Here is a 24,629-nt window from a genome sequence, read left to right as displayed (position 1 = left end):
AGAACCAAAGAAGAAAAATGTAATATTTTCACCGCCAAATGTTGTTGACCATGTGCGCAATGTGTAAACTCTTGAGGCTTCATGTGACATCCAATTAAACTGCACGACTTCGTGTTCACCTGCAGTGCGCCGCCCCGGCTAAATGCGCTTGCGAGAAGGGAGAGCGTGGGCCCGCGGGTTTGCAGGTGAGAAAAAAATGTTTTAATATCGCAAGGCTCTTTCCCGGAATGTCTGGATTCGTGACATTTCTGCATCGCTGTGGCCACACAGAAGTTTATTTGCATTCTTTTTTTTGTTTTTAACTTCACCAAACTTGAACATTGAAACCCGCCTCATTCTGATGGCCTTTTCACGTGATGAAAAATCCATTACAAGTAACAGGGCCACGGCTTTGAGGGTTTTTCGGCTGTATTATTGTATTTGTTGCATCTTTCGATCCCATTTAGCCATTTGCCTGGCAATTTTTGCAAAGGAAGATCCGTGGTGTGTGAGCACCACCGCAGCAGCAGCAGAGACAAAAACAAAAGACATCGATATTACAGAGAAGGCGTGCAAGGCCCTTCAGGAAAATTGCACAACAAACTAGATATTTGACAAGTAACATAAACACACGTGAATAAAAAGAAAGCAGTGCAAGTATAGTGTGACAGCAAGAGGCGCCAGAAGAGATTAGGTGACGGTGCCCATGGTATGCCAGAATAGGTCGGTATGTATAGACGGTATCATAATTAAACAATATATTTCCCAAACAAACAATGATTGTAAAATACCCATGATTAAAAATGCATTCCTGCGAACCAGCGCGTCAGCATATGGAGAAGCCTACACTTAACATACCTTCTGTGCGGTATTGGAGCCTTATTGACACTATGCACTTTGGGAAATAATTTAAATAATAGCATTAATAGCAGGAGTTGGTACAGGTGTTTGGAAAATACAACTCTGACCATCTACTTTGAACATGTAGCCACACGCGTTGCGGATTAAACTTTACAGGCAGCATCTCTATGTACTTCCATTTAGCCATTTGCCTGGCAAAACTTTCTTGCTGTGGTTTTCACACCTGATGATGATTGCTTGTGTTGCAGTCGATACGTCGTGAGAACTTTATTGTTTTATATCTTTATTATTTTATTGTTTCCCTTCTACGTGACTTTACCGAAAGAACCAAGAATATAGGCAGCATCTCGTCTGATTGTTGTTTGGCCTTCTGCCACATTGCCCTTGAGTATGATTTAATCTGCTCACCTGCACTATACTGTAAAGCAGACATCCTTACAAGACCCAGGTATTTCGGTGTTTTGGCAGACGATGCACATAATCGAGAAACTCATTTTTAGTAATGGGTGCGAATCTTAACGGAATTTTATAATTCAGCAGTTTGACACCCTGGGGCTGTACATAATATTTAGTTTCAACGTGATTTCACTCAAAATATAAGCCTCTGAAGTTAAAAACTGCACTTTCATTCAAATAGAGTTATGAGTGAATTTAGCTTTTGTTTTTGCAAATTTTAAGACAGGATATGTACCATTAACAATCGGTATTGCTGCCTATTCATTATTTTGGTTTGGGTAGTTGTTTGGACAGACTGCTCAAATTTAGTGCTTTGTTGTATTCAGTTAACAGTTTAAATCCTGTGTTCCATCGTCGGTTAGAATGTTTTAAAATCTAAAGAGCGATTTCTGCTCTTGAGGATTTGCGACAGAATTTGAGGCAATTATAATAACAGTAACACAAAGCTCTAGGTTTACTTGAACATTGATTTGGGCAGCACATTAATTACAACTCATCAATTGAGGATGGGCAGGTGGATAAAAAAAGGCAAGCGTGAAGAAGAATATTCAAATGTTTATATAATCTGACACATTGTTATTCGAAGGAGTACTGTCTTGAAGTTGAGAGCGTTTAGAACCTGCGTAGATATATAATGGCCAGGAGCACCCAAGCCAATTGTATCCTCAGCGGGAGGTGTACCCAAATGTGTTTACCTTCACCAACCAACATTGACCAGCGGAGTGATGTTTGGTGAAAATCTTGAACCACGGCCCGCAATCCCCCAGCAGCTCCGGATCCAATATCCATGATGTCATATGGGAAGGTGATGGAGCAGAGAGTGCTAAAAATCACGAGGTGTGAACAGTACCCCTCCTGTATGTCATCATACAACACGTAGACATTGGTGAACATTACATAGTTGAGCTGGAGACAGAACTAGACATCCAGACAAAAACTGACTTTAAGAATTACAAACCCATGATCCTTCTTACACATCTACATACATTTCTCACAACGTTCAGAGTGAATGGACATTTTGGGGGCCAATCAATTGCACAATAAAGCTGAACTTTCCCACACTTTGCAATCCTATAGTTTATTTATGTATAATTCTTTGTTGTTGTAACTTTATGACCCGCCCCGACTGGACATCTGTGAAAAAGAGCTTTCTAGCTCATCGGATTTCTCCAGGATAAATACAGATTCTGATTCGGGAATTTCTACAATTGACCGCTTGCATACGATAAATCAGTCCCTAAAAAATACACGTGAATATCGTTCACCACTTGTACAGATGATGAAAAGGGCATTTTTTTTATTGAGTGGAAAAAAATGCAGCCATGCAAGCTCTTGCAAAGGGCCTTTGTCGGGGTGGTGCCACGGCTCACTGAGAGCCACGTGTCAGGCAGGGCTCGGCAACTTGCGGCTCCAGAGCCGCATGTGGCTCTTGAAGGACTCTGTCGTGACGTCATCTATGAAGGACCGCATCGTATTGCGGCTCTTGAAATATTGAGGGGTGGCGGGGGGGGTTTCCACCGAATTAAAAAATAATGGCTCTTCTTGTTATTTTGGTTGCCGACCCTTGGTCCAGAGGTTCGTGGTTTGAGTCCGCCAGACAGCCCTTGTTATTACTACCGGCGTATCAACCAAATATACACGCCGTGTGATTCACAGGGGACTTCAAAAGACCCCCTTGAAGTTACTCAAAGTTGTCCCGATTCAGATTTGGCCTTACTATATTCATAGGTGCGCACACTCATCCCTTGTCATGTGACGTCACACAGAGATGGCTTAATGGATTTGGGGAGGTTTATGCAATGGACTGGGTGGAGTGCGATAATTCTGCCCATGACGCTTCACTTTATATGGTGAATTTGGATATGACTGAGTGAGAACCCATTGAAATACATCATCATCACTCTTTACGCCTCAATGTACTTCAGTTAAGCGGAAAATTTTCTGATTAATTCGTAACAGTTGTTGAAAGAGGGGTAAATTCAAACATTTAAAATGTGTTAATGGTCTCTGTGGGTATCTGCTGATGACAGTGACAACCAAATGACTATGGCAAGTTGGACCTCCTGATTGTGTTCAGTTAAAACCATGATACATGAGAGTAAAATTATGCATGAGTTAAAACCATGACACATGGTTTAGGGGAATCCTTGCTGGAAATTGCCACTGGTAATCTAACATCTGACCACATCTGACTGCTGCTACCCTAGTGTGCAACTGACATATAAACCTCCAATTAACTACGTTTGTGTGATTTGTAGACTTTTAAATTTTTCATCAAACACACCGTTCAACAAACTCTGTTTTCATTGGCCAGATAGAGCTCTGTAACCCCATGCCATTGTCACACCAAGTTACCATAGCTGCACATAGTAATTTATTTTCTGCAACTGTTGCCTAAAAAATGCCGTAGTGAATCGTGACCTTTAATATTTGTATGCTGAACCAAACTGAACTGAAACCGTATATATCGATAAAATGATTATCGTCATGGTATTATTAAAATCCAATGTTACTGTCGTGGGCTTTGGAGTTAAAAGTCTTGCCACGCTTCCCAAGAAGCCGCTAACAATGTTGTTCACTGTTCTGCAGTGCGTGACAAAATGTGCCTTACAATTGGGTGTGTTCCGTGGGGATTTTGTAAAATGTATTTCAGAAAGAGCTGCAGGCGAAATTATAGCTGTCTTCTTCTTAATTCCCTTTTTTTATCCACTGTCAGTGATAGCCACTGATGGATGCTTTGACCTCAATCTGAAATGAGAAGGTTCTGTTTAATTTTTATAGCAAATGCATTTCGTGCACGTTGTCTGTTGCTGTGAATCTGTTCACAACATGTCTTACACACATAGAACAAAGTGTTTGAAGAAATGTATTTATTTCGTCTAGGGTTTTCTTGTAAGCTGTAGCTGTAGATTATAAAGGAAAGCGATCGTGTTCACCTTGCGTAAAATTGGACTATCTAGTTTCATCCCTTTGTCAATCGGCTGCTAAATGAAGGCTTTCCCATGCCAGTCAGCGTGTGTTAATGTAGTGGGTATCATAAGCACTAGTTCAGATATAACTCATAACCAGTTTCTGCCGCGGCCAGGAACAGCATCGTGTGCTAACCACTGCGCCACGGCTCCATGAATCAAAAGAGTATTTGGCAAGGCAATGACAAAACATGGATTTTCTTTTTAAATGACATAAAACGATTAAATAACACAATGGAACCACAGGTAATTTCCAATGGACCTCGTTTGGGTTCAGTCGTCACATGCTCACAACTACAGCGCAAAGAGGAGCCTAAAAAAAGTGAGAGTGTACAGGAGGCAGGCTGGACCGAGATCATTTTGAAATTCCTGACTCTTGGCCTCCCTATTGAAGGGTCTCTGGCCCGAGGGGGGCTCATAAATCTTGACAGCAGGCAGGGACGGCCTCACCCTGTCGACCCATTTCACGTCGTCCTCCAGTTACGGCTTGTAGCAACAAGACAGGAATGAGACGCGGTGTCGGGCCCTCTCTGGCCAGAGGGGAGAGCCTTTGCCTCTTGTTGCTACCATGGCAGGAACTGGCATAAATAAAATACATACATTTTGCTTGCAAATTTTTTTAATGTAAAGTTGCAAAACAAGTTCTGAGATTAGAGACAAAAATGCTTTGTCAAGATATGTTTTTTGTTTCGCGTGAATTTATGGGAAGTAAAAAAAAAACTCCCCACAAAAAAGTATATCCCGTGTATAGTTCTGAATTAAACACACACTTTTTCCAATGTTTTTGAAAGTATATTAAAAAATACTCTGTGCCAGAATATGGTGGGCGGATGCCCTTTTGATCGTAAGTGGCTCAGTCCCAATTGCTATAATTATCACGAGGTCGTGCTGTTTTCAATAATTTCGTATTTATTACAGCGTATACATGTTCAATATTGAAACCCCTAATATTAATTACTTATAAAAAATTGTCCTCAAAAATGGGTCTGACATGAGGTCAATGTGACCTTTTTTGTCTCTGTTTGAGCACACTACATTTCTATATTTATATACACACGCAGTGCTACTTTGATTTCTAATTTGAGTATTGAGATTAAATAAAACTCATTTTGTGTTTCTTTGTGGAGCAATGTTGATCATAAAATAAAGAAACAGATTTAAATGTATCTGTCCAACAAAAAAATTAATGTTTTGGTCTAACGGCCTATGGAATTTTCAGATCATGAAGGTTAAAACCGTTCCAGAATTGTTTCAACAAGTATTGATCTGGAAAGTCCATTGGATGATAGAATGTAAATACATTTTTATGTGGAGAGAAAAAGGGCAAGTGTGTATTTTTTTTTTTATTACAGGTGAAAATAATATATTCAACGGAAGTCTACTTGAAAGTTACCTCTGACAAATAAATTAACGCAAACAGAGATGTGAATCAATTGAATATACCTAAACAAAAAATAAGCAATCCATAGCTATGCACGTGTAACGCACATTGTTTCAGATTATACGTCTAATTTAAATTTATACATAAATACATTGACATGATAGTGTTGCAACGTGGCATCAACTGACACTCAAGTGTAATTGCAGCTGTCACTGTTAAGTCATCTTGTCCACGTCTGCCTTGCAGAGGGGATTTTCATACCTTGGCGCATTCCTACCGGGTGAAGCGAAGATTCTTGACTTGGCAGCATGAACACATTGTGGCGCAGTGTCGTGTCAGAGGATACTGCGATTTGTATTATTATTATGATCCTGCATTATCTCTTTTTCTACAGGGCAAGCCAGGTGCTGCCGGTGAAGATGGAATACCTGGCGTTAAAGGGAGCAAGGTAGCACAACACAGTACTCACCGCTACCACACAGAGTCAGTCATAACAAAGTTATTACTGGGAGCTTCAATCCAGTTCCCAAAGAAGCTCCCAAGCGCTGAGAGCGAAGCACACGCGGTACGACCTGAAAACCACATTGGCGGGCTGCATAGGATTGATATCGAAGTTGGCAAGGCATGGGGGCAAGCAGCCATGGTGGCCCGTGTTGAGCAGCCTAGGGAGCACTAGGAGAGGTAATAATTGACAATAAAAGAGTGCATGGCTTTCTTCGATTATCATAACTGTTTGGGAGGAATGGACAGCATGAGAGAAAAGAAAGGAGGTAGGTGGCCGCCTCCTAAGCCCTCTGTTTCCTCACCCGTGTAGCGTACGCACCATATGTGACTGCACACGTGCCTAGCCCTCTGTTTCCTCACCCGGGTAGCGTTCGCACAATATGTGACTGCACACGTGCCTAGCCCTCTGTTTCCTCACCCGGGTAGCGTACGCACAATATGTGACTGCACAGGTGCCTAGCCCTCTGTTTCCTCACCCGCGTAGCGTTCGCACAATATGTGACTGCACACGTGCCTAGTCCTCTGTTTCATCACCCGCGTAGCGTACGCACAATATGTGACTGCACACGTGCCTAGCCCTCTGTTTCCTCACCCGCGTAGCGTACGCACAATATGTGACTGCACACATGCCTACCGGGCCTAAACTCAGAATTTGCAGGTTTTTGCCTAATAGCGTGAATGTTTGTTTCTAACAGGGAGACGCAGGACTTAATGGAAGTCCAGGAGCCAGTGGCTTGGAGGTGAGTGGTGCCAGTGGTAATCATGGCTGAGCGAGCAGGTGTTTTGCCCAAAACTTCTATGGATGAGTTACTCACACCCACGTGTTGAAATTTCACCATGGCCCTGTTTTGTTTTAACTGAAACACATTTTGGCAATTTTTTTTTCACCAACATTCTCCGTGGGTTTTAACTTATAAAAAATAAATCAGCTTTGAGGCTGAATGTTTCTTACCCGCATAGACAAATAAAATCCATCAATCAGTGGCTTCTATTTTCGGTGTATCATTCGATTTCATTCATCCAGGGGAAATGAGAAGCTGAGTACTGTATGTTGTTTTGACTCTGGACTCAGGAGAAATTGCTCAACTAATCGTGTGGGTTTCATCTGTCGGTCCATGTATGCTGGATACATTTTGCCAGCCAGTTGCATTCACAAGTGATGCAGTTTTTTTTCTTCAATAAAGTATTTGAATATCGGGTGGGTATTGCCAGTAAAGCAGCAAGGGTTTGTCGCCAAACTTTTCATTCAGTTAAAAATCCACTGACTCCTCGCTCTGTCTTCCACTTAATCATCATCTCCACACATTCTATGTCTTTACTCTTTGGTTCTATTCGGTAAAGTCACGTAGGTAAAAATAAAATAACAGAAAATCACGACGTTTCGGCCACAACACAAGTGGCCTTCATCAGGTGAAGGGACTGGACTGTCCAGAGGACAGCGTTGGAGTGAAGACGGCAAGCCCAGGTCGCGTCCTTTAAGCTGTGTGGGAGGAAACAAAAAACAACCCTTGACAAAGGAATTAGCATAACAATGATGTACTGGACCGGCACGGAGGGGGGGGGGGGAGTTTACATAATGTTGGTGATCACCCACAGCGTTGTAACAGTGGTGACTGCTATATCGGGGAGACGAAACGACATGTCTCTGACCGAATTCGCGAGCACAAATCAGATTTGAAACACGGCAGAACGAATTCTTCTGCCGTAGCTGATCACTGTTACAACGCTGTGGGTGATCACGATATAGTTTTCTCTGATACCAAGGTTCTCTGCAAACCCACGGGTTTTTATCAGAGATTTGTCCACGAGGCAATTCAGATTTACAAACACAGATACAATTTCAACCGAGAGGATGGTTTCAAATTAAGCAATCATTGGAAAGATGTTCTAAATCAAACCAAACATTAAACTAATTTTTAATGGTACAGTATATTTATTCAAGTAGTGGTATCCCAAACTTTCACAGCAGCTTATTTCCCTTCACACCAACATTATGTAACCCCCCCCCCCCACCACCGTGCCGGTCCAGTACATCATTGTTATGCTAATTCCTTTGTCAAGGGTTGTTTTTGTTTCCTCCCACACATCTTAAAGGACGCGACCTGGGCTTGCTGTCTTCACTCCAACGCTGTCCTCTGGACAGTCCAGTCCCTTCACCTGATGAAGGCCACTTGTGTTGTGGCCGAAACGTCGTGATTTTTTTGTTATTTTATTTTTACCTACGTGACTTTACCGAATAGAACCAAAGAGTATGGATCTTTGCAGTCACGAAAGCTTCAAATCTAGAATTCTATGTTTTGGCTGTGACTTTGCCATTGTTTTGTTTATACTTTTTTTGTAACTTTCAGTGACATGTTTTGCACAACATTACTCAGTTTTCCTATTTATTTATGAAGTGATGGACTCATGTTCATCATAATCCTTGGGTTTCTTTTCTCTTCAAGTTATACCGCATATCCAACGACCACACTCTTACGTGGAGTTTGCTCCAAATATTTATCAGTGGATATGTTTGTGCTTCATGTCATATCTGGCATTTGGTAGTTATTGAGAAAGTGGCATACATATATGTATTTTTTTAATGTCCTATTATCCACACACCTATTATCCACAAACCGTTAGAGGTCTCAGCAACGTCCCATCATCTACGTGCTACATTGTTCTTATGATTATTGTGTGGACAAGAGGAGTAGCCAGAGATGTTGGTTAAATGCATCCATTCTTTGCGGAAACAAATCACCCAGAAGTGTCCTCACATGGAACACTATTATCAAAGCCTTTGCACGGGTAAGAGAAGTGCCTGGATTTTATGCAACATTAATCCTTTTATCTGTGTTTAGTCGTACCTGATCACTCGGATAAAAGGAGAATTACGTGCATAACAACACAGATAATTGGATCTGCTCACATTGCAGCCCTATATCATATTAGATCCGGGGATTGTTATTGTAACTCTATTTTGTGGCAGATCTAAGCTTGCTTACAATTTCAGAATGCTAAATATTCCAGGCAGCCCCAGGCAAGTGACATTGTATACAGCTTAGCTGTAAAATTATCCGCATTGCTGTAAAGAATATACCATTTTCAACTTTCCACCCGAAGCAATGGTGGGCATTCAGTCAGAGACATACAGTAATGACCCTAAAAGGTTGCGACCTTTCACCCCACTTACCAATTGGAAGCATTTCCAAAGAAGCTGAAAATTGTCAATGTAGAAAACAACGTTGTATTGAGTGGATGGAGCAAAGTACAATGCTTGTGGTGAATGTTGGGGTATGTTTGAACACGTGCAAGCTAGGCATCATTACCCTTGACTTGTTCCTCGATTGCTGAGCAAAGGACTTTTTGAGATTTCCATAATTTGGCAAATTGGGGCCATTTATGAAGTGGGTGCAGTAAGTTCACATATCAGGGTCACCTCTCTTGGTAATTCTAATTTACTATAAACATTGACTCATCAGCGAAGGCAACAAACAACTTAACCTGACCGACTCCCTTTTCTACTGGCATGGAGGCGTAAGAAGCTGCTTCACTCCAATTATTGAATGTATCGCATGTTGGAGTGCGATTGCCAGCCTCTGTTACACTGGATGCAGAGCAATGAGTGCAGCCTTAACCCTGCAGAATGCAATGGGTGTCTTCGTCTAATTTCCTCTTCCCTCCGAATAGAAGGAACTTCAACTGACTGTCTATAATGTAATAATAATGTTAATAAATGCATTTTACATATTTCCATCAGTTTGAACCAATATATAATTTGTTGTTGTTGCTGCAATTTATATATTTTTTTTATATTTTATACCTACCTGCCAACTCGTTTTATTTGTATGTAATTAATTTAGCACTGTTGTTTCCTTATAGAATATGTACTTATTCCACTTATATTCATTATATATCTACCTCTTCTCATTCCACTGCCTCCTAAATACCTTCATTTGGGGCCAAAATGTTGTGCTGACAGAAAGCTTTCGTGACTGCAGGAATTCATATTCTTTGGTTCTTTCGGTAAAGTCACGTAGATAGAAAATAATAAAATAAAAAATAAACACAAAAACTCACAACTTTTGATCGAAACACAAGCGGAATATTTTTAAAAGCCATTACAAGATGTGTGTGTATTATTTTGAACCATCGTCTCCATTTTCAACATGTGTTTTATTCAAATAAAGCGCCCTTAATTGAGCAAGGCATCTCATTCGAAATGTAATGTATTCGTACGTTTTATGCACTAAAATACACGCTTTCTATCCCTTACTCACACCACTCTGTTGTACTTTTAAAAAAATGTTTGTGTTTTGATGCTGGATAAAAAAAATTCCCAAAACTGCTCTTTAAAATATAGTATTCACAACAAAATGATAAAGGCAAAGGAACCAACAGTTAATTTATCAACCATTGAGATTTACAGATCAAGCTTTGTCCAGAAAAATTATGCAAACGTCATAAACTTTTACCAGATATGACCTCACCATGACTCATCGTAACATCGTAGACTCTTGAACGAAGCCATTTTAATAGTCTTATGTTATGGGTAAGAACTGACCCTACAAATGTGTCCAAGTGGCTCTTATTAAACAGAATGTTTAAAATTGATTAAACTCCTGGACGATAAAATAATAAATAATGGGATGGAGACAAGAGTTCAGGTGGGAAAAAAGTAGTTCCTGGAAACACGGTCGCTTGCACTGTGTGCTAAGGGTCATTTGGAAGGGCTCATTTGTGTGAAAGCGTATAATCATCCGCTACTTTGAAAAGCATCTTCACCACGGGTTAAGCTAACACCTCTTCATAATAATAATAATAATATGTCCCCCCCCCCACCACACTTTGGGGTTTTAGCCGGCATTCGAGGAATGCAGGTGGTTGTCATCTGCTCTCTACTGTAGCCACCACACATACTTTTGTGACATGATTATCCACACACACAAAAACTATCAAAGGCAGCAAACTTATTCTCCTACAAAATTGCACGGATGAACCGCGTGGTAGAGTCAGTGGAGAAGGGTGATGTTGCTCAAAAAACAATCCCCAATGCAAAAAAATTACAGATTAAATTTAGATAAGAAATTATAATTTTTAACTGAACCAGTCGTGGGCCCTTACCCTTGATGGACTCACACTGACCAGCGTGGTGAAATGTGGTTCAACAAACCCCCGTGACCTAAACAGCATTGGAAGGCTTTAATTCAGCAGTAAAATTGACATAGAAGTTAAATGTTTTGTTTCACCTGTGCTATTTCTTTGCAGGGGAGACCAGGATACAAAGGCGATAAGGTAAAGTCACGACTTTAGTTGCTTCTTAAGTACTTTTTGTTTCTGATATTTCAAAAATATATTTCCGTTTTATACTCTGAACAGTCATGTTGAACATACGCTATGAACACAAATATAAACGGTTTTGTTTACATATATTAAAATGTTATTTCTATGAAACTTCGCACCTACGATTAGCACGGTTGGCTACGCACGGTGCGAAAGAAGTTGAACGTACAAAATAAACTCGTAGTCTTCACTGTGTTGTGAGTGAGCCAAATAATGAATTTATTTTTTTGTGCCATTAAAAAAAGGCAATGAAATTATCCCTACAAGCAACCATTCCCTTAAAAAAATGTGAACGTATATATTGTTTCAGTGTCCTCCTTAATTACATTGATTCCGTGGTTAAATGGGCAATACAATTAACGAGAGCTTGTTAAGAGCATTCTCAACTCTCGCCGACTGCAAGTCTGTTTTGTCGGAGTTGCTGCAACAATACATCACCCCATCTCATGAACCGGGCAGTGTTGCGGATTTGTTCAAGGAAAACAAATGACACTCCGTAACTTTCTCGGGAACGATTCACAGTCTGCACAAAGCGCCGTCGTGATCGTGCCAGTGCGGTGTACGGAACGGCGATACTCATTTCTGCACGTTCGTACAGTGCAACTCCCAGTACAGAGCCCAGGATGCTAAGCAACAGGGCATGGTCCTGTTGTTTGCCCGTGTCAATGTGTTCGTGCACAAAGCTTAATCTCGCCCAACAAAAAACAAACGTGAAAAAAAACCCGTGATTTTTTTTGTCGTTTAATGTTCGTGCCATGCCTACTAATGTCCCACGCTTGCATAATATTGCATTGACCGTGAAATGAAACCAATACACTTGACTTCAAGTAACCATTCAGCTCTGAGTGTTCATGCCCTCTGACCTCTATGCCGCGTGTTGGAAGGTTTATTAAACATACCAGCCATCGTGATCAGTCAATGTCTTTATTGGCCGTGTTTAAAGATGATGTATTCTTGCCATGACTATTGATGTTTTCTACGGGCAAATGCTTTCTCTATGCTGAAGAAACTGCACAAACATACTCCGTGATGTGCTTTAACAGCCCATGCATGATTAATAAATGCATCTATTGCATGAAATCTAATATCCTATCAGCGTAATGAATAAAATATGTCCAAGTAATGATTTTACTATGTTTTCAAATATAGTACGCTCAAATGACATTGCATTTGAATAATTTGGAGTATGATTAACAAACACTGACTTGAAGAAACAGCAGATTCGAATTCCAGAGCATGTTTAACGTGTACATTAAGCATATGCATTAAACATGCGTACGTATGTATTAATGTGTGCAATAAACATACACATTAAACATACGTATGTATGTTGAACTTCTTTCCACCGTACGTAGCCAAATCGTGACTGTCGGAGGTGCGGATACTCTGATATTCAAATAATACAACAAAAACCTCGAGGCATAGGCTGTCTTGTGCGAAATTGCATTTCAGAGTGTTTACGCGTTTTCCTGCCGAAACAGCCACAAGCCAATTGCACGCTCACTCCTGGCAATTAAAAGCGATGAGGCCTAGGAGGGAAAGTTCACCGTCTTCGGAATGTCATCTCAGGGGTTAACGAGTTTACGATGGTCACCTGCACGTGGGTGATCGTTGGTAAGATTGATTGGGTGAAGCGTGTCACCTGGTGTGTGTGTGCGTGTGTCCGTGTTCGTGTGTGGAGAGCAGGGTGACCGGGGAGAGTGTGGGGCCCCTGGCGACAAGGGCGATCGGGTGAGTGCCCCCCCCCCCCCATCTCATTGTGCACCCTTCTTTTGCGTCCGATGATCGTGTTGGTGATGACCTCGGCGCGACCTTCCTCGGAAAAAATGTGGCAAAAGCAAAGTTGATGAATAAAGAGGTTTTTTTTGTTTGTTTCTGGCAGAGCACAATTTTGTGTTCTAAAGATGTCCCGCAAATAAAGGTCACACGCTCAAAAAGCAATATGTTGGTAGCTTAAATGGCTCGTTTATAAAGACCACCTCACAAACAAAGTTTTGCAAGCTTATATTTTTCTTTATAAAGTTGCCACTAACATTTACAATTATTTTCATGTTTTTTACGGTGAGGTTGATTAAAAAAGTAGAAATTGTATGTTAATGTTTGCTCAATGATATGTACTGCTCAATGTACTGTGTGTATGTTAAGCTTCTTTTGCATCATACATAGCCAACCGTGCTAATCGTACAATTGGTCTTTAGGAATGCTTCACGGCATTCTTTAGTATGGGAGACATGGACACAATTTGCCCTCATAAGGGCTGATTTTAAAGCGATGTATTAAAACTCATGATACGTTACTGAGGAGCATTATGGGTAAAATCATATGTTAACACAACTTTCTTCTGTCTCCACGTTTTTTAAAAGTCCCTTGACCTATTGGCTTTATAGACCAATGTTATCCAGCAGCATTCGTTGCGACCGACAAGGTTTAAACTGCTGCAGAGTTATCTTGCTTATCAAATACTGGTGAATAATTTTGGTTTGCAAAGCCAATATGCCGATGGACTTAATTTATTTTTAAAAGCAGACAGCTGGGTATCTAAAACTGTTGAATTCGTATGAGGACACAACAGATCTGCGTCTCATACACTGAAGATTAAAACCTCACAGTGCAGTATTTACATTTCAGGCTGACATGAGCTATAACAAACCATGGTAAGAAAATCAAACTGTTGTTGACGTTATTGTTGTTGTAACAGATGCATTTCTTTGCTCTCCACTATTTACAGGGTCCAGAGGGCCCAGCTGGGCCCAGAGGGATGAGAGGTCCCCAGGTCAGTGTGTGGGGGGCTATGACGTTGTCTCCCCCGTGTCTTAGCACAATCAGCGAGGGGGGTGGGGGTCACTTTCCAGGAGTGACCGCAAAGGATTTGGTCAGAGGTCCCCTTCCTTACGTCTTGAGTCGATTCATTTCCCTCTGACAAGCGCAGTATAGCAGCAATTCATCCTGTCTCCCATTGGGGTGACACCGTAGCATCAAATGCAATTATGTGCAATGGAAACCAAGATTTTTTTTAAAAAATTAATTCAATACGAAAGAATGCCGCCATGGTGTTATTGTTGGCACACCGGACTTGCAATCCAGAGGCAGTGGTTCCATCTCCCAGCGCCACAGTTGAAACATTGGGGCAGTTTCCTAAATCCTCTCACCTCTGTCCAATCAGTAGTTTAAATTGGAACACCACAGTCAGTCGATCGGCAGGTCACGTGTGGTGGGGTGAAATGTGGTACTCCTAGCTCTTCAAAGACGTCTGGCTAGTGTGGAAGAGTAGGCCAAAATGCCATCGAGAGGGGCACTCTAGTGTCGCGGGCATGTATTTGCAGGGCTCCATCATTTATATTTTATGAAATAACGTTAATGTTTCAGCAGGTATGGATAGGGTAACGCAGTAGACCACGTTTTGTAAATACATAATTATAGCCAAGAGATCTTATATATATTGAGTATGGCTTTAGTAATACCTTTCAACTGATACATTGGCCACTTTATTTTATATGCATATGCCCCAGGATAGAAAAAAATAACTACCATGCATTGTGAATCTTTCTCCATTTGTGAGTGGGATAAATTTGCTAATCATTTCTGTCAGGATGCTTTGATGTTGTCATTAGTGCCTGTCCCTCAATAGCTGCCCTTCATGGAACCTGCTGTGACTGGCTGTGGAATCGAGGATAATCGGTTAAATGTGTTTTAGCGCCAAACCCATGCAATGGACTGAGCATAACAAAACTTTATGAAGAAGAAGTGGTGCTCACGATGATTGTTCACAAATGCACGTTCATAGAGTGGTGTTAGACACCGGTGGAGTTTCCATCTGGTGTCGGTACAATGGGAGGCTGACCGATTCCCGAGTGCGGTCAAGGGTTGGCTGCCTATTGGTCAACCATATTACGCGGATGATCTGGTGATTGCTGCACACTCTGAGAATGAGTTGGAGATGCTACTGCAGAACCTGGAGCATCCTGCTAAGAGATGGGGCCTTACCATCAGCCCCACAAAAATACAGCACCTGCCTGGGTATTTTATGTCATCAAATGCTTTCCTCCCTCAGCTCCCCATGAGTGATGGGGCAGTTGTGGAAAGAGTGGAGAAGTTTCTGTGCTTGGGCAATGTGCTAATGATCAGCTCTAGTTTGGCAGCCGAGGTCACACTCCAAATCTGTCAAGAGGCATTATCTTTTCATCAGCTGCGTAACACTGTGTGGAAGCTACCTCGCCTGTCGCCACATATACGGCTCTGGATCTTCTTTGCCACGGTTATGCTCTCCCTTCTCTATGCTTGCGATACATGGAGCCCTATAAAGGAACATCTGCACTGGTTTTAAACATTCGGGCTAGCCTGCTTACAATCCACACTGGGTTGAACCAGGCTGGATTGTGTGAGGAGTTCACATCGGGACACAGTCCCATCAGTGAACTCCTCCAGCAAGCGAGGCTGTGTTGGCTGAGTCATGTATCCCGCAAGCCCAGTCACCACATGGCCAAGCAGGTTTTGTTTGGACGGATAAATGGCCACAGCATGAGCTAGGGAAGAGATGGACCGATGTGGTACAGAAGGATGTGCAGCCGATTGGACTTGGAGATGACTGGCATCAGCAGTGTCAAGATCAGCCTCTGTGGAGTAGGTTCGTGAAGGGCACTGCTGGGGAATTGAAGGCAGTCGCCCTCCAGCAACAATGGTGGGAAGAGGAGCGACGCTCACAACAACGAAGCTCCAGGCGGCTAAAACGCAGAAAGTTGTCACTGTGGGGAGTACAGTTGGTGCATCTGCCAGGCATCTCAATCAGTCAACCCATGGCAGCTGGGTCTGTTCCGTGAATTCCTGCCAGTGGGTCTTCGACGCTTCACGTGGCCTCAAATTTCACCTAGCATGGCACAAGCGCCATGGTGACGTCGTCGCTACTTAGTGGCGGTTGTTGTGAGATAAATGAAGACAGAGAACGTATTAATAAAAACCGATAGTCCTGGTCGATGGTTTACTCAAGATTACCAAAAAAGAGTTGAGAATACCGCACTGAAGAAATTACTATCCAGCTTAATGTCCAATAGATACGGTAATTCAAAAGGTAATTAACTGTTGCAATTAAAACATTTAACTGTTGCAATCAAATTACTAAAAGTGTGATTTTTGTTAACAAAAAGGGTTATTATTAAGTATAATGCCAATAATAAAATTGGAATAGCATGGTTGGTAAGATACAAAACAGTTTGTACTAGGCGAATGTTATTACATTTTTTAAATGCTTCTGGTTTATGAAACGATTTTCTGATGAAAAGATATAATCTGGTGCTAATTTAACATGATGTCTTGGTAATTTCACATTTTTATTTGAGATGTTCTTGCTGTAGACTCTTCCTCGTCTTCAGCCTGTGGTGTGGTGATGGTGCCACGGACTCGGCACGGTTTGAAATCAAGACCTGGACGTGTTTCTTTCTCTGGTGTAATGCAGGGTCCTCCTGGGCCAACGGGAGAGCAAGGCATTGAGGGCATCCAAGGACCAAAGGTGGGACATTTGTTAACACTGCGCGATTATTATGTGTATATTAAATTAATAAGATAGGAAAACGCGAACACAATGCATCCGTTGTGATGCGCGATGAACGTGAGTAGTGTGTGGCTCCTTTTGCTGTAACGTCTGGGCTACATTTTACTCTTGATTTCTCCACAAATGGTTGTATTCAACTAAAGTGCAGGACCTCTTGTGAGACAATTCTCGAATTCCAGTCAGAGACTAAGACACCGATGACCTGGGATATGGCCAGGATTAAGAGAGCAGCATGTTCCTCATGCTGCCTCCACAATTTCAAAGACCCCATTATGTGTTTGATTAAAAAGCAATTAAACTATTCACCTATCCCATACCCCCCCAATGAGCGTCTAAGGCAACCAAGTGAAATGCTATCCCCTGATATTTTATGAGAAATGTGCATTCTTTGGTACTTTGAACTGATTTATGCCTTTAACATAGCGTAGATTAAAACCAGCCACCTACACATTTTTCTAATAATCCCAGAAAGAGAATGAATGATTGCAATAAATCCTACCTGGGCAAATCTCCAACAGGGCATCTCATAAGATCCATTGAGACAACTGATTTATTGTTGTTTAATCGAGCTGTCTACATTTGTTTTCAATATGTGTACATACGACCAAAAGCGATTCATTAAAACGACATACAGATGCATGCTGCAGGTGGTTGTATATTTCATATTACATTCACGATTTAACTTAATGTCTTCAAATAAAATTCCACAATTACTACCAGAATGCAACATATGATACAACTTGGCATGATATACTGTGCAACTATATTAAATAGGCCTGCCTGTGGAAATGAAGCATATGAATATCCACGTTGGTCATAAACATGTCAAAGTGTACATTATCCTGCAATGTTGAAGGAACAGATTGTGCAGTGTTGATGTTTTCTTTGTTCGAGGCACTGACTTCGTGTTGTGTGTGACTTCCATGGTATGTTGCTTCATTTTTGGGCACTGTGTCCTTTCTATCTAAAGGTTTATGGAAAAATCATGCGGAGAACAGGAAAAACTGGGCTAGAGATGAAACTTCATAGAGTATGAAAAAAACATTTGAGGCTCATTCCCTCTTTTTTTTTGTCAAAGTTGACATTCTGACACAGAACTAAAATGTGGGACTTCATTAATAAATATCCTGGCAGGGTGTTTGGTGCAGGAAGATAATCTACAGCCAGGGGCAGTGAATAGACTTATTTGTAAAAAATAATTAAATATTGCACGCTTATTTATATATATCTTGCTTTCCATGCCACGAATGTGGTATCTTTCAGGAGCAAGACCGCCAGTGAGTTTTGTATTAACATGAGTAAGCCTTTTTAAGGCAAAACACATTTTATTATTCCAGTAAAGTCAAAGATCTGGCTTTTTTACATTACTTAACTTCTTCTTTGGTTCTTTCGGTAAAGTCACGTAGAATGAGAATAAAATAATAAATTGATAAAATAAAATAACGTAATAATATTCTCACGACGTTTCGGCCACAACACAAGCGGCCTTCATCAGGTGAATGGACGAGACTGTCTGGAGGACAGCGCTGGAGTATGATTATGGGCCTGCAGCCTTGTCAAACTAGAGATGTGGTTAAAGTATATACAAATGCAATTTACTGCTTAGAGGCATTTTTTACATTACTGGTACCCCATATACACTTTTGTATACGTGGCTACGAATACATTTAACAGATACTGTACTGCAGTATCATATTGAATAATTTAATAGATTTGTTCATTATTCATCAGCCTCATAAATTAAAACGTAGTAAATAAAACTACCTCATAAGTAGTTAATGGATTTCCCTTCTTCAGCAAGCTTTCCTGTATTTAAACAGGGAAACCCCTTGACATTTAAACCCTTGAGATTCCCATCTCATTGACATATGGCTCCTGACGGGATGGCAGAGAAACATTAGCTACACATAAAGTTTCACAAAAGCTGCATTAGTCCATGAATATTGCATAACCAGGGTGCTTTTATACATTGTAACTACAATATATTAAAATTAAATGTTAATTTTAAAAAGACGTATCATTGTATGAAATCTAAAATAATATTTTAAATTAATTGTGCACATACATAATGTACCACAATAGATAGCTCTCGAATCTTACACGAACATCATGTGTAACTGGTCTCTAAGGATATTAACTGATTGTATCGGTCTGATATTGGGATCTGACTGATTAAAATCAAGTCATGCTTGGTAGGAGATGGCTCTGGTACCATAGCCAAACTTGAGTGGGAGCAACATCTGAACCGAGAGCATGGGAACGAGTCAGAGGAGCCATTTGAGTGAACAGATATGGAGGAAGTTTTACTACCACCTTCTGCATTCGCAGATAAAAGACTGTCAAACACGTTGTCATGATGTTTTTTTCTTTCTAAACTGCTAGTCAAGCACACATCTTGGCACACTATAATAGACCAGAACATGGCTGGCGATTATATCGTAAAAAGGTTTGCAGGCAATATCCGGATAATCAATTATCGGCAAAAACAATCTTTAAACAAAGAATGTTAGGTAATTGTCCTCTTAATGGGCAATCATTCCCTCTGAAGTACCCCGGTGGCTACAGGTTTGGCCAACAGATTGGATCACCCCTCTTTACGGCGCATTAACATCGGCTAAACGCTTTGGCCATGATGGCAAAGGTAGTCTCTGCTGAAGCGCCCGTGTCTACGTATTGGGCTGGCCATGCTCACTCCAGCGCTGTCCTCGAGACAGTCTGGTCCCTTCACCTGATGAAGGCCACTTGTGTTGTGGCCGTAACGTCGTGATTTTTGTTGTTTTATTTTTTACCTACGTGACTTTACCGAATAGAACCAAAGAGTATGCTGGCCATGCTGTTGGCTGCCACCTATCAATGAAGTCCCTCCCGCATTGCCTTCCCGGGGCTAATTCTTGTCTCTGTGGGGCGCTGTCTAGACAGTAACTTTCACCTGCCACTGTGGCACTCGCTACTTTAGCTACATTCATCGCCCGAAGTTGCCCCGAGGCGAAAAAAAAAGGCACCGCTTGCTTTTGTGTGCGCGTGTTCGCCTGCATGCAGGAGAGAATTTTTTTTTTTTACAAAACCTGATCCAGCACTGATAACCCAAGAGGTGAGACGACTTTGATAGCCGGGTCATGTAACAGTGTTAAGTTGAACTTGTGTAAAAGCCTTACAGCAGGTCAGCGCGCTGATGTTGATACGATGTAAGACAAGGATTTTAAGTGCAAGTCACCGGTTTTTTTTTTAAAGATTTGATCGCAGCCCACCGATGTGTCGGTGAGGTACAGCTCAGTCCAAGCCGATTGCAGACTGTTCAGTTGAAAACATTTGTAGAGCATCATTGTTGTTGTTCTTGCAGCAATGAGGCTTTTTTTTTACTTCCCCGTGAAATGCAAACACGAGGGGCATCGGGAGCGATCAGCCATCGACATCAAATGTAACCCCTTAGGAATTGTTTTGCCTGCTTGTCTGCACTATAATTACATGGCCAACATACCTTTACCGGGCGTAATGCACCCCCCCCCCTCCGTTCGTGATCACATTTTGTTCTGTTGTACAGATGTCCTGTGATATGTCCAGCGAGGGAGGCAGTTGTGAGCAGCCAAATTATGTCTTTCCCCTGGCTATGGATAGTTGATACAGCATATCACGCTGTGTCCTAATTCTGAATTACAATTGTGCCCTCTTCAAAACTGTATGCATTCTCTTAATTTCATTTTTTTGTTTTGTTTTACTGTTCGCAACTATATTCAAATCCTTGCTACTTGTCGCTTGCTGCAGAGGTTCGTTGTTCAAGCCCAGTGGCCACCCTGGTTAATACTGCTGGTGCATTGAACATTCGTACGCACCTTCTACTGCACAGCGGATGCTAAAGATCATGCGACATTCGAAAAAGAGTTGGGCATGTGTGCTGCCCGGCCTGTCGGTCAAAATTTGCCAAATTTGAAAATTACAAATGGCCTAATTGGGTAATTATACCCAAGCAACGTCAGCTTCTTAACTGTGAAACTACTGGACACTATAATTGCGTGTGAAAAAAAATGTGCCTGTGCGATAGCGTTGTGCTGTAAGAATGGCGCAAATACCAAATGTACGAATTATTTAATGTGGAAATTTCGGTAAATAACTCTAACAGTGAGTGGTGCACTGCCCTGTGCCAGAAAACAGCTCCAGGAAGATGGTATCACAGAAAAGCACACATACGTACAATAAGTATGTTGAAATGTTACTTATGGTAACAAATAGTTTTAATTTCACTTTGCTTAAAATATAATTCAGAAATTAATTCTAAAAACTATATCAAAGAACATTCTTCAACCAAGAATGTTATTCAGAGCAAGTTTGTTTTTTACTTAACAAAAAACTTGAATGTTTCATCGGAATTTGACCTTAAATTGTGAAACTAAAAAGGCATTTTGAGGATTTCTTTGAAGAATGGTGCACATACGTTCACTGCTGGAGGCTGAATTTATAGAGATGTCTCATTAGGATTGACACAGGGCTGTCAACTATCAGTGCTAATCTGGCAGAGATTATCCAAACAAATACGTGCTTTATATTAATTTTCCTTTCGTTCTTTTTAACAGGCACGATCTCGTGAATTACGTCCACTTATATTTTTCTGCACACGCACCTGTTGTCAAAAAACACCAAGTCCTGTCCCACAAATGATCCGTAGCGCTGCACTAAACAGCATAGCCACGCTATGTTAGATTGTATTGAGGAATGCGCGCTGGCAGGTGTCTTAGTTGCTGATTCATATATTACAGTAAATTGTTCAGTGACCTCAGCCAGATGAAACATGTTCGAATGGTGCGTTCGCAAAATATTGTTCTCCTGGGTTTCTCCTGACACCGTTAAATGATCCTATATTACATTATAATACGTATTGAGTTAAACGTTAATAAATTAACCATACGGGGCATACACAGAACATATGGCTGTAACTCCTAAATTGAATGAAATAAAGCAATTGCATTGCATGCACATATCCATGCATACAAGGTCAGTGTGGTGAGGACACTGCAACTTTGATTCCCAGCCACTGCTAACATCAGCGCCAAGTGACATACGAAACAGTCCTGGGCCTCCTTTCACCAACCAGCACTCATCAGCATGGTAAAATATGGTTAAACAACTACCATGACTGATATAGAATGGGCAGAGGAATTTAAATAATAATCATATCATTTAGTTTGATTATACTTTACTGACATGACTATTCTAACCACGTGGAATATATTGCCAATATTACTTTTGGTTTATTTAAATCAAACTAATCATCATACCAATTCAAATTGATGTTATGTTAATCCGCTATTTTTATATCTTGATGTGATTTAAGGGTCATTTGTAAGTTGCAAGTGTAAAATGTCCGGATATGTTTTTAATTGCACAACTACCTTTCAAATGAGCTATCACTCATTGAAATATTCGAAGTAATTTAGAAAGAGTAGAATGTAGACAACAGTTAAATCTTATCCGAGTCGAGGATCTTTTGCATGTAGTTTGAAGTGGGTATGTTTTGTGTGGGTGGGACAGAATTTGCACGCAAAATAATAATTAAAAAAATAAGAAAAACTGGTTTTCCTGACATTTCTGTGCAGCTGAATGTGAGGTGTTCACCTGCAGGTCCACAGTTCATTGGCCTGAGTCTCTGCCTTGACTCGCATTTTATAGCTCTGTGAGGAGATCAGCAATTAGGTCAACATCGTTTGGAGGCGATGTCTTGTTTTCTTGCCGGAGGGTGTAAATAGAATCAACAAAACCATTCATAGCCGCGTGCAGTTGTTTTCCCTTATCGTGGCCAAATAAGCTCGCTAATTGTATCTGCAATAAAAAAAAATGACCCGTTCTGCTTGTGGAGCCCGGTGCTCATATAAACAAAGTTCACAGCGTGCCGCTTTTGACATAAAAAAAATATTGACATCAAACATTTACATATCTCATGAAGGAGTGTGCACATTGAATTGATAACAGCAGCATTTATCTTCAATCAACGAGAATCTAACTAGAATAACACGTGTGCACTGAATATGCTTGGATATATTGGTGTAACGTGGCAGGAAAAAAGCTGAAAAGGGCTCGGCTTGTTATGACAGGCTTTCTTTGGGCCAGTGAGGAGGCACTCTCAACGCAACAGCTTCTTTCCTCAATACAATAACACACAATAAGTGCTGCTCACAAATGTTAAGGAATACACGTTTACATCGTGCATGCCCACGAGTTGTCTATTATTTTCACGTGTTAAGAGTCTGATATACAATTACCACGGTTAAAATCCACAGTACAGAGCGAGCGGCTTCGGGATCGTCCCCGCTGTCTGCTTACCCCTTGTCACCCTCTCACACCAGACAAAGGTTAACATCGCTCAGCAATTCACCCTCTGGTCCGTCTCCTACAGGTGCGAGGTGCCCCTGGTCATCAAGTCAGGTTGACACGAAGCCTGAGTGGAATGTTAATACCAGATAACAGGTGTTGGTCTCTATGTGCTGGGACCACGCCATAAAGTGTGACCTGCGCTCACCCGACGTTCGTGAGATTTGCCTTTGCAGAAGCAACCCCTGTGCATCTGACATCGTGTGCCATTTCTGTTGCCATGCCTTGACGTCAAAGAACACTCACCCTCTGTGGAGCAACAATCATCCTAGATGGTGGGAGGGGGGGTGTCTAAAGAAGTGGTTCCACACCGAGGCCACGGACAATGAACGTAGAAAGGGGAAGATTGGAGCAAAGCTTGCTCATCAGTTCATTATGTCCCGTGAGTGTCACTGGCATCACTGCAAGATTGAGCGCTCTGTAACGTGAGCTGCGTGTGTTTTGCAGGGTGACCGTGGCCCTGTTGGTCCTCCAGGCCTTCAAGGGGAAACTGGGATTGGGCTTCATGGCCCCAAGGTACAGTGTGCTCACGGACAAACTGTTACCTTGCTCAAGCCACTTGGCAGATGCTGTCCAGGCTAAACAAAATTCTGACAAAATTCTGAGGTTAATAAAATAGAACGATGATACGGCTTATATGGCTGGCATTAATGCTCAGGACTTCCATTACTGTACCTGTGTGATGTACAATGCAGCATACATTCATTTTTCTGCTTTTTATTTCCTTATGCATCATCATAATTATTCTTAAACATTTCACGTTCAGCATATGCACAGTTTCCACATTCATGTTCATTCACTATCATACATTAATCCCCTGAACATATGAGCGATGTTCTTCGATTTAAACTCCAAACATCATAATTATCAGTTCATATACACAATTGCGATGATGCAGACACCAGGGGTATTCAAAAATGTTTATGTAAACAACTGGAACATTTTAGCAAATGTATTTATTTGCGGAACTGTCGTGTATGTAATTGGAAATTGTAAAATAAGCAATTTTTAACTGGGAATTTACCTAAATCTATAATCATGATAATTTGTTCTCTATTTATCATAATTACAACTGTTACGTTGAGTGACTCCTTCCTCTTGTCTGCATGGAAGTGGGATGCTGACCCTCACAAGTAAAAAAAATACTAAGCACAGCTTGATAAATTCACAGCGGAACAAAAACTTTCAGCGTTTACGAAGAAGCGCTGAGAGGTGCATGCCTGGAATAACACTGAGAGACAGAATGAGAAAC

At 41.2% G+C, this 24,629-nt stretch overlaps 1 protein-coding gene across 2 annotated transcripts in view; it reads left to right on the top strand.

Moving 5' to 3' along the window:
* The window catches only part of LOC116938270 (uncharacterized), a 57,036-nt gene that overhangs the window by 5,779 nt on the left and 26,628 nt on the right, over nt 1-24,629 (top strand). For both annotated transcript variants that reach the window (XM_032945369.2, XM_032945375.2), the window contains exons 5-12: nt 126-185; nt 6,041-6,094; nt 6,846-6,890; nt 11,398-11,424; nt 13,159-13,203; nt 14,201-14,245; nt 16,922-16,975; nt 23,825-23,893. In XM_032945369.2, coding sequence (XP_032801260.2) covers nt 126-185; nt 6,041-6,094; nt 6,846-6,890; nt 11,398-11,424; nt 13,159-13,203; nt 14,201-14,245; nt 16,922-16,975; nt 23,825-23,893 — 399 coding nt within the window. The remainder of the gene's footprint in view (nt 1-125; nt 186-6,040; nt 6,095-6,845; nt 6,891-11,397; nt 11,425-13,158; nt 13,204-14,200; nt 14,246-16,921; nt 16,976-23,824; nt 23,894-24,629) is intronic.

This window comes from Petromyzon marinus, chromosome 4 (assembly GCF_048934315.1).
Source record: "Petromyzon marinus isolate PM22_M1 ecotype Great Lakes invasive population chromosome 4, UKy_Petmar_22M1.pri1.0, whole genome shotgun sequence".
NCBI classification, from domain to species: Eukaryota; Metazoa; Chordata; class Hyperoartia; order Petromyzontiformes; family Petromyzontidae; genus Petromyzon; species Petromyzon marinus.
This window is presented reverse-complemented; position numbering and strand designations above follow the sequence as displayed.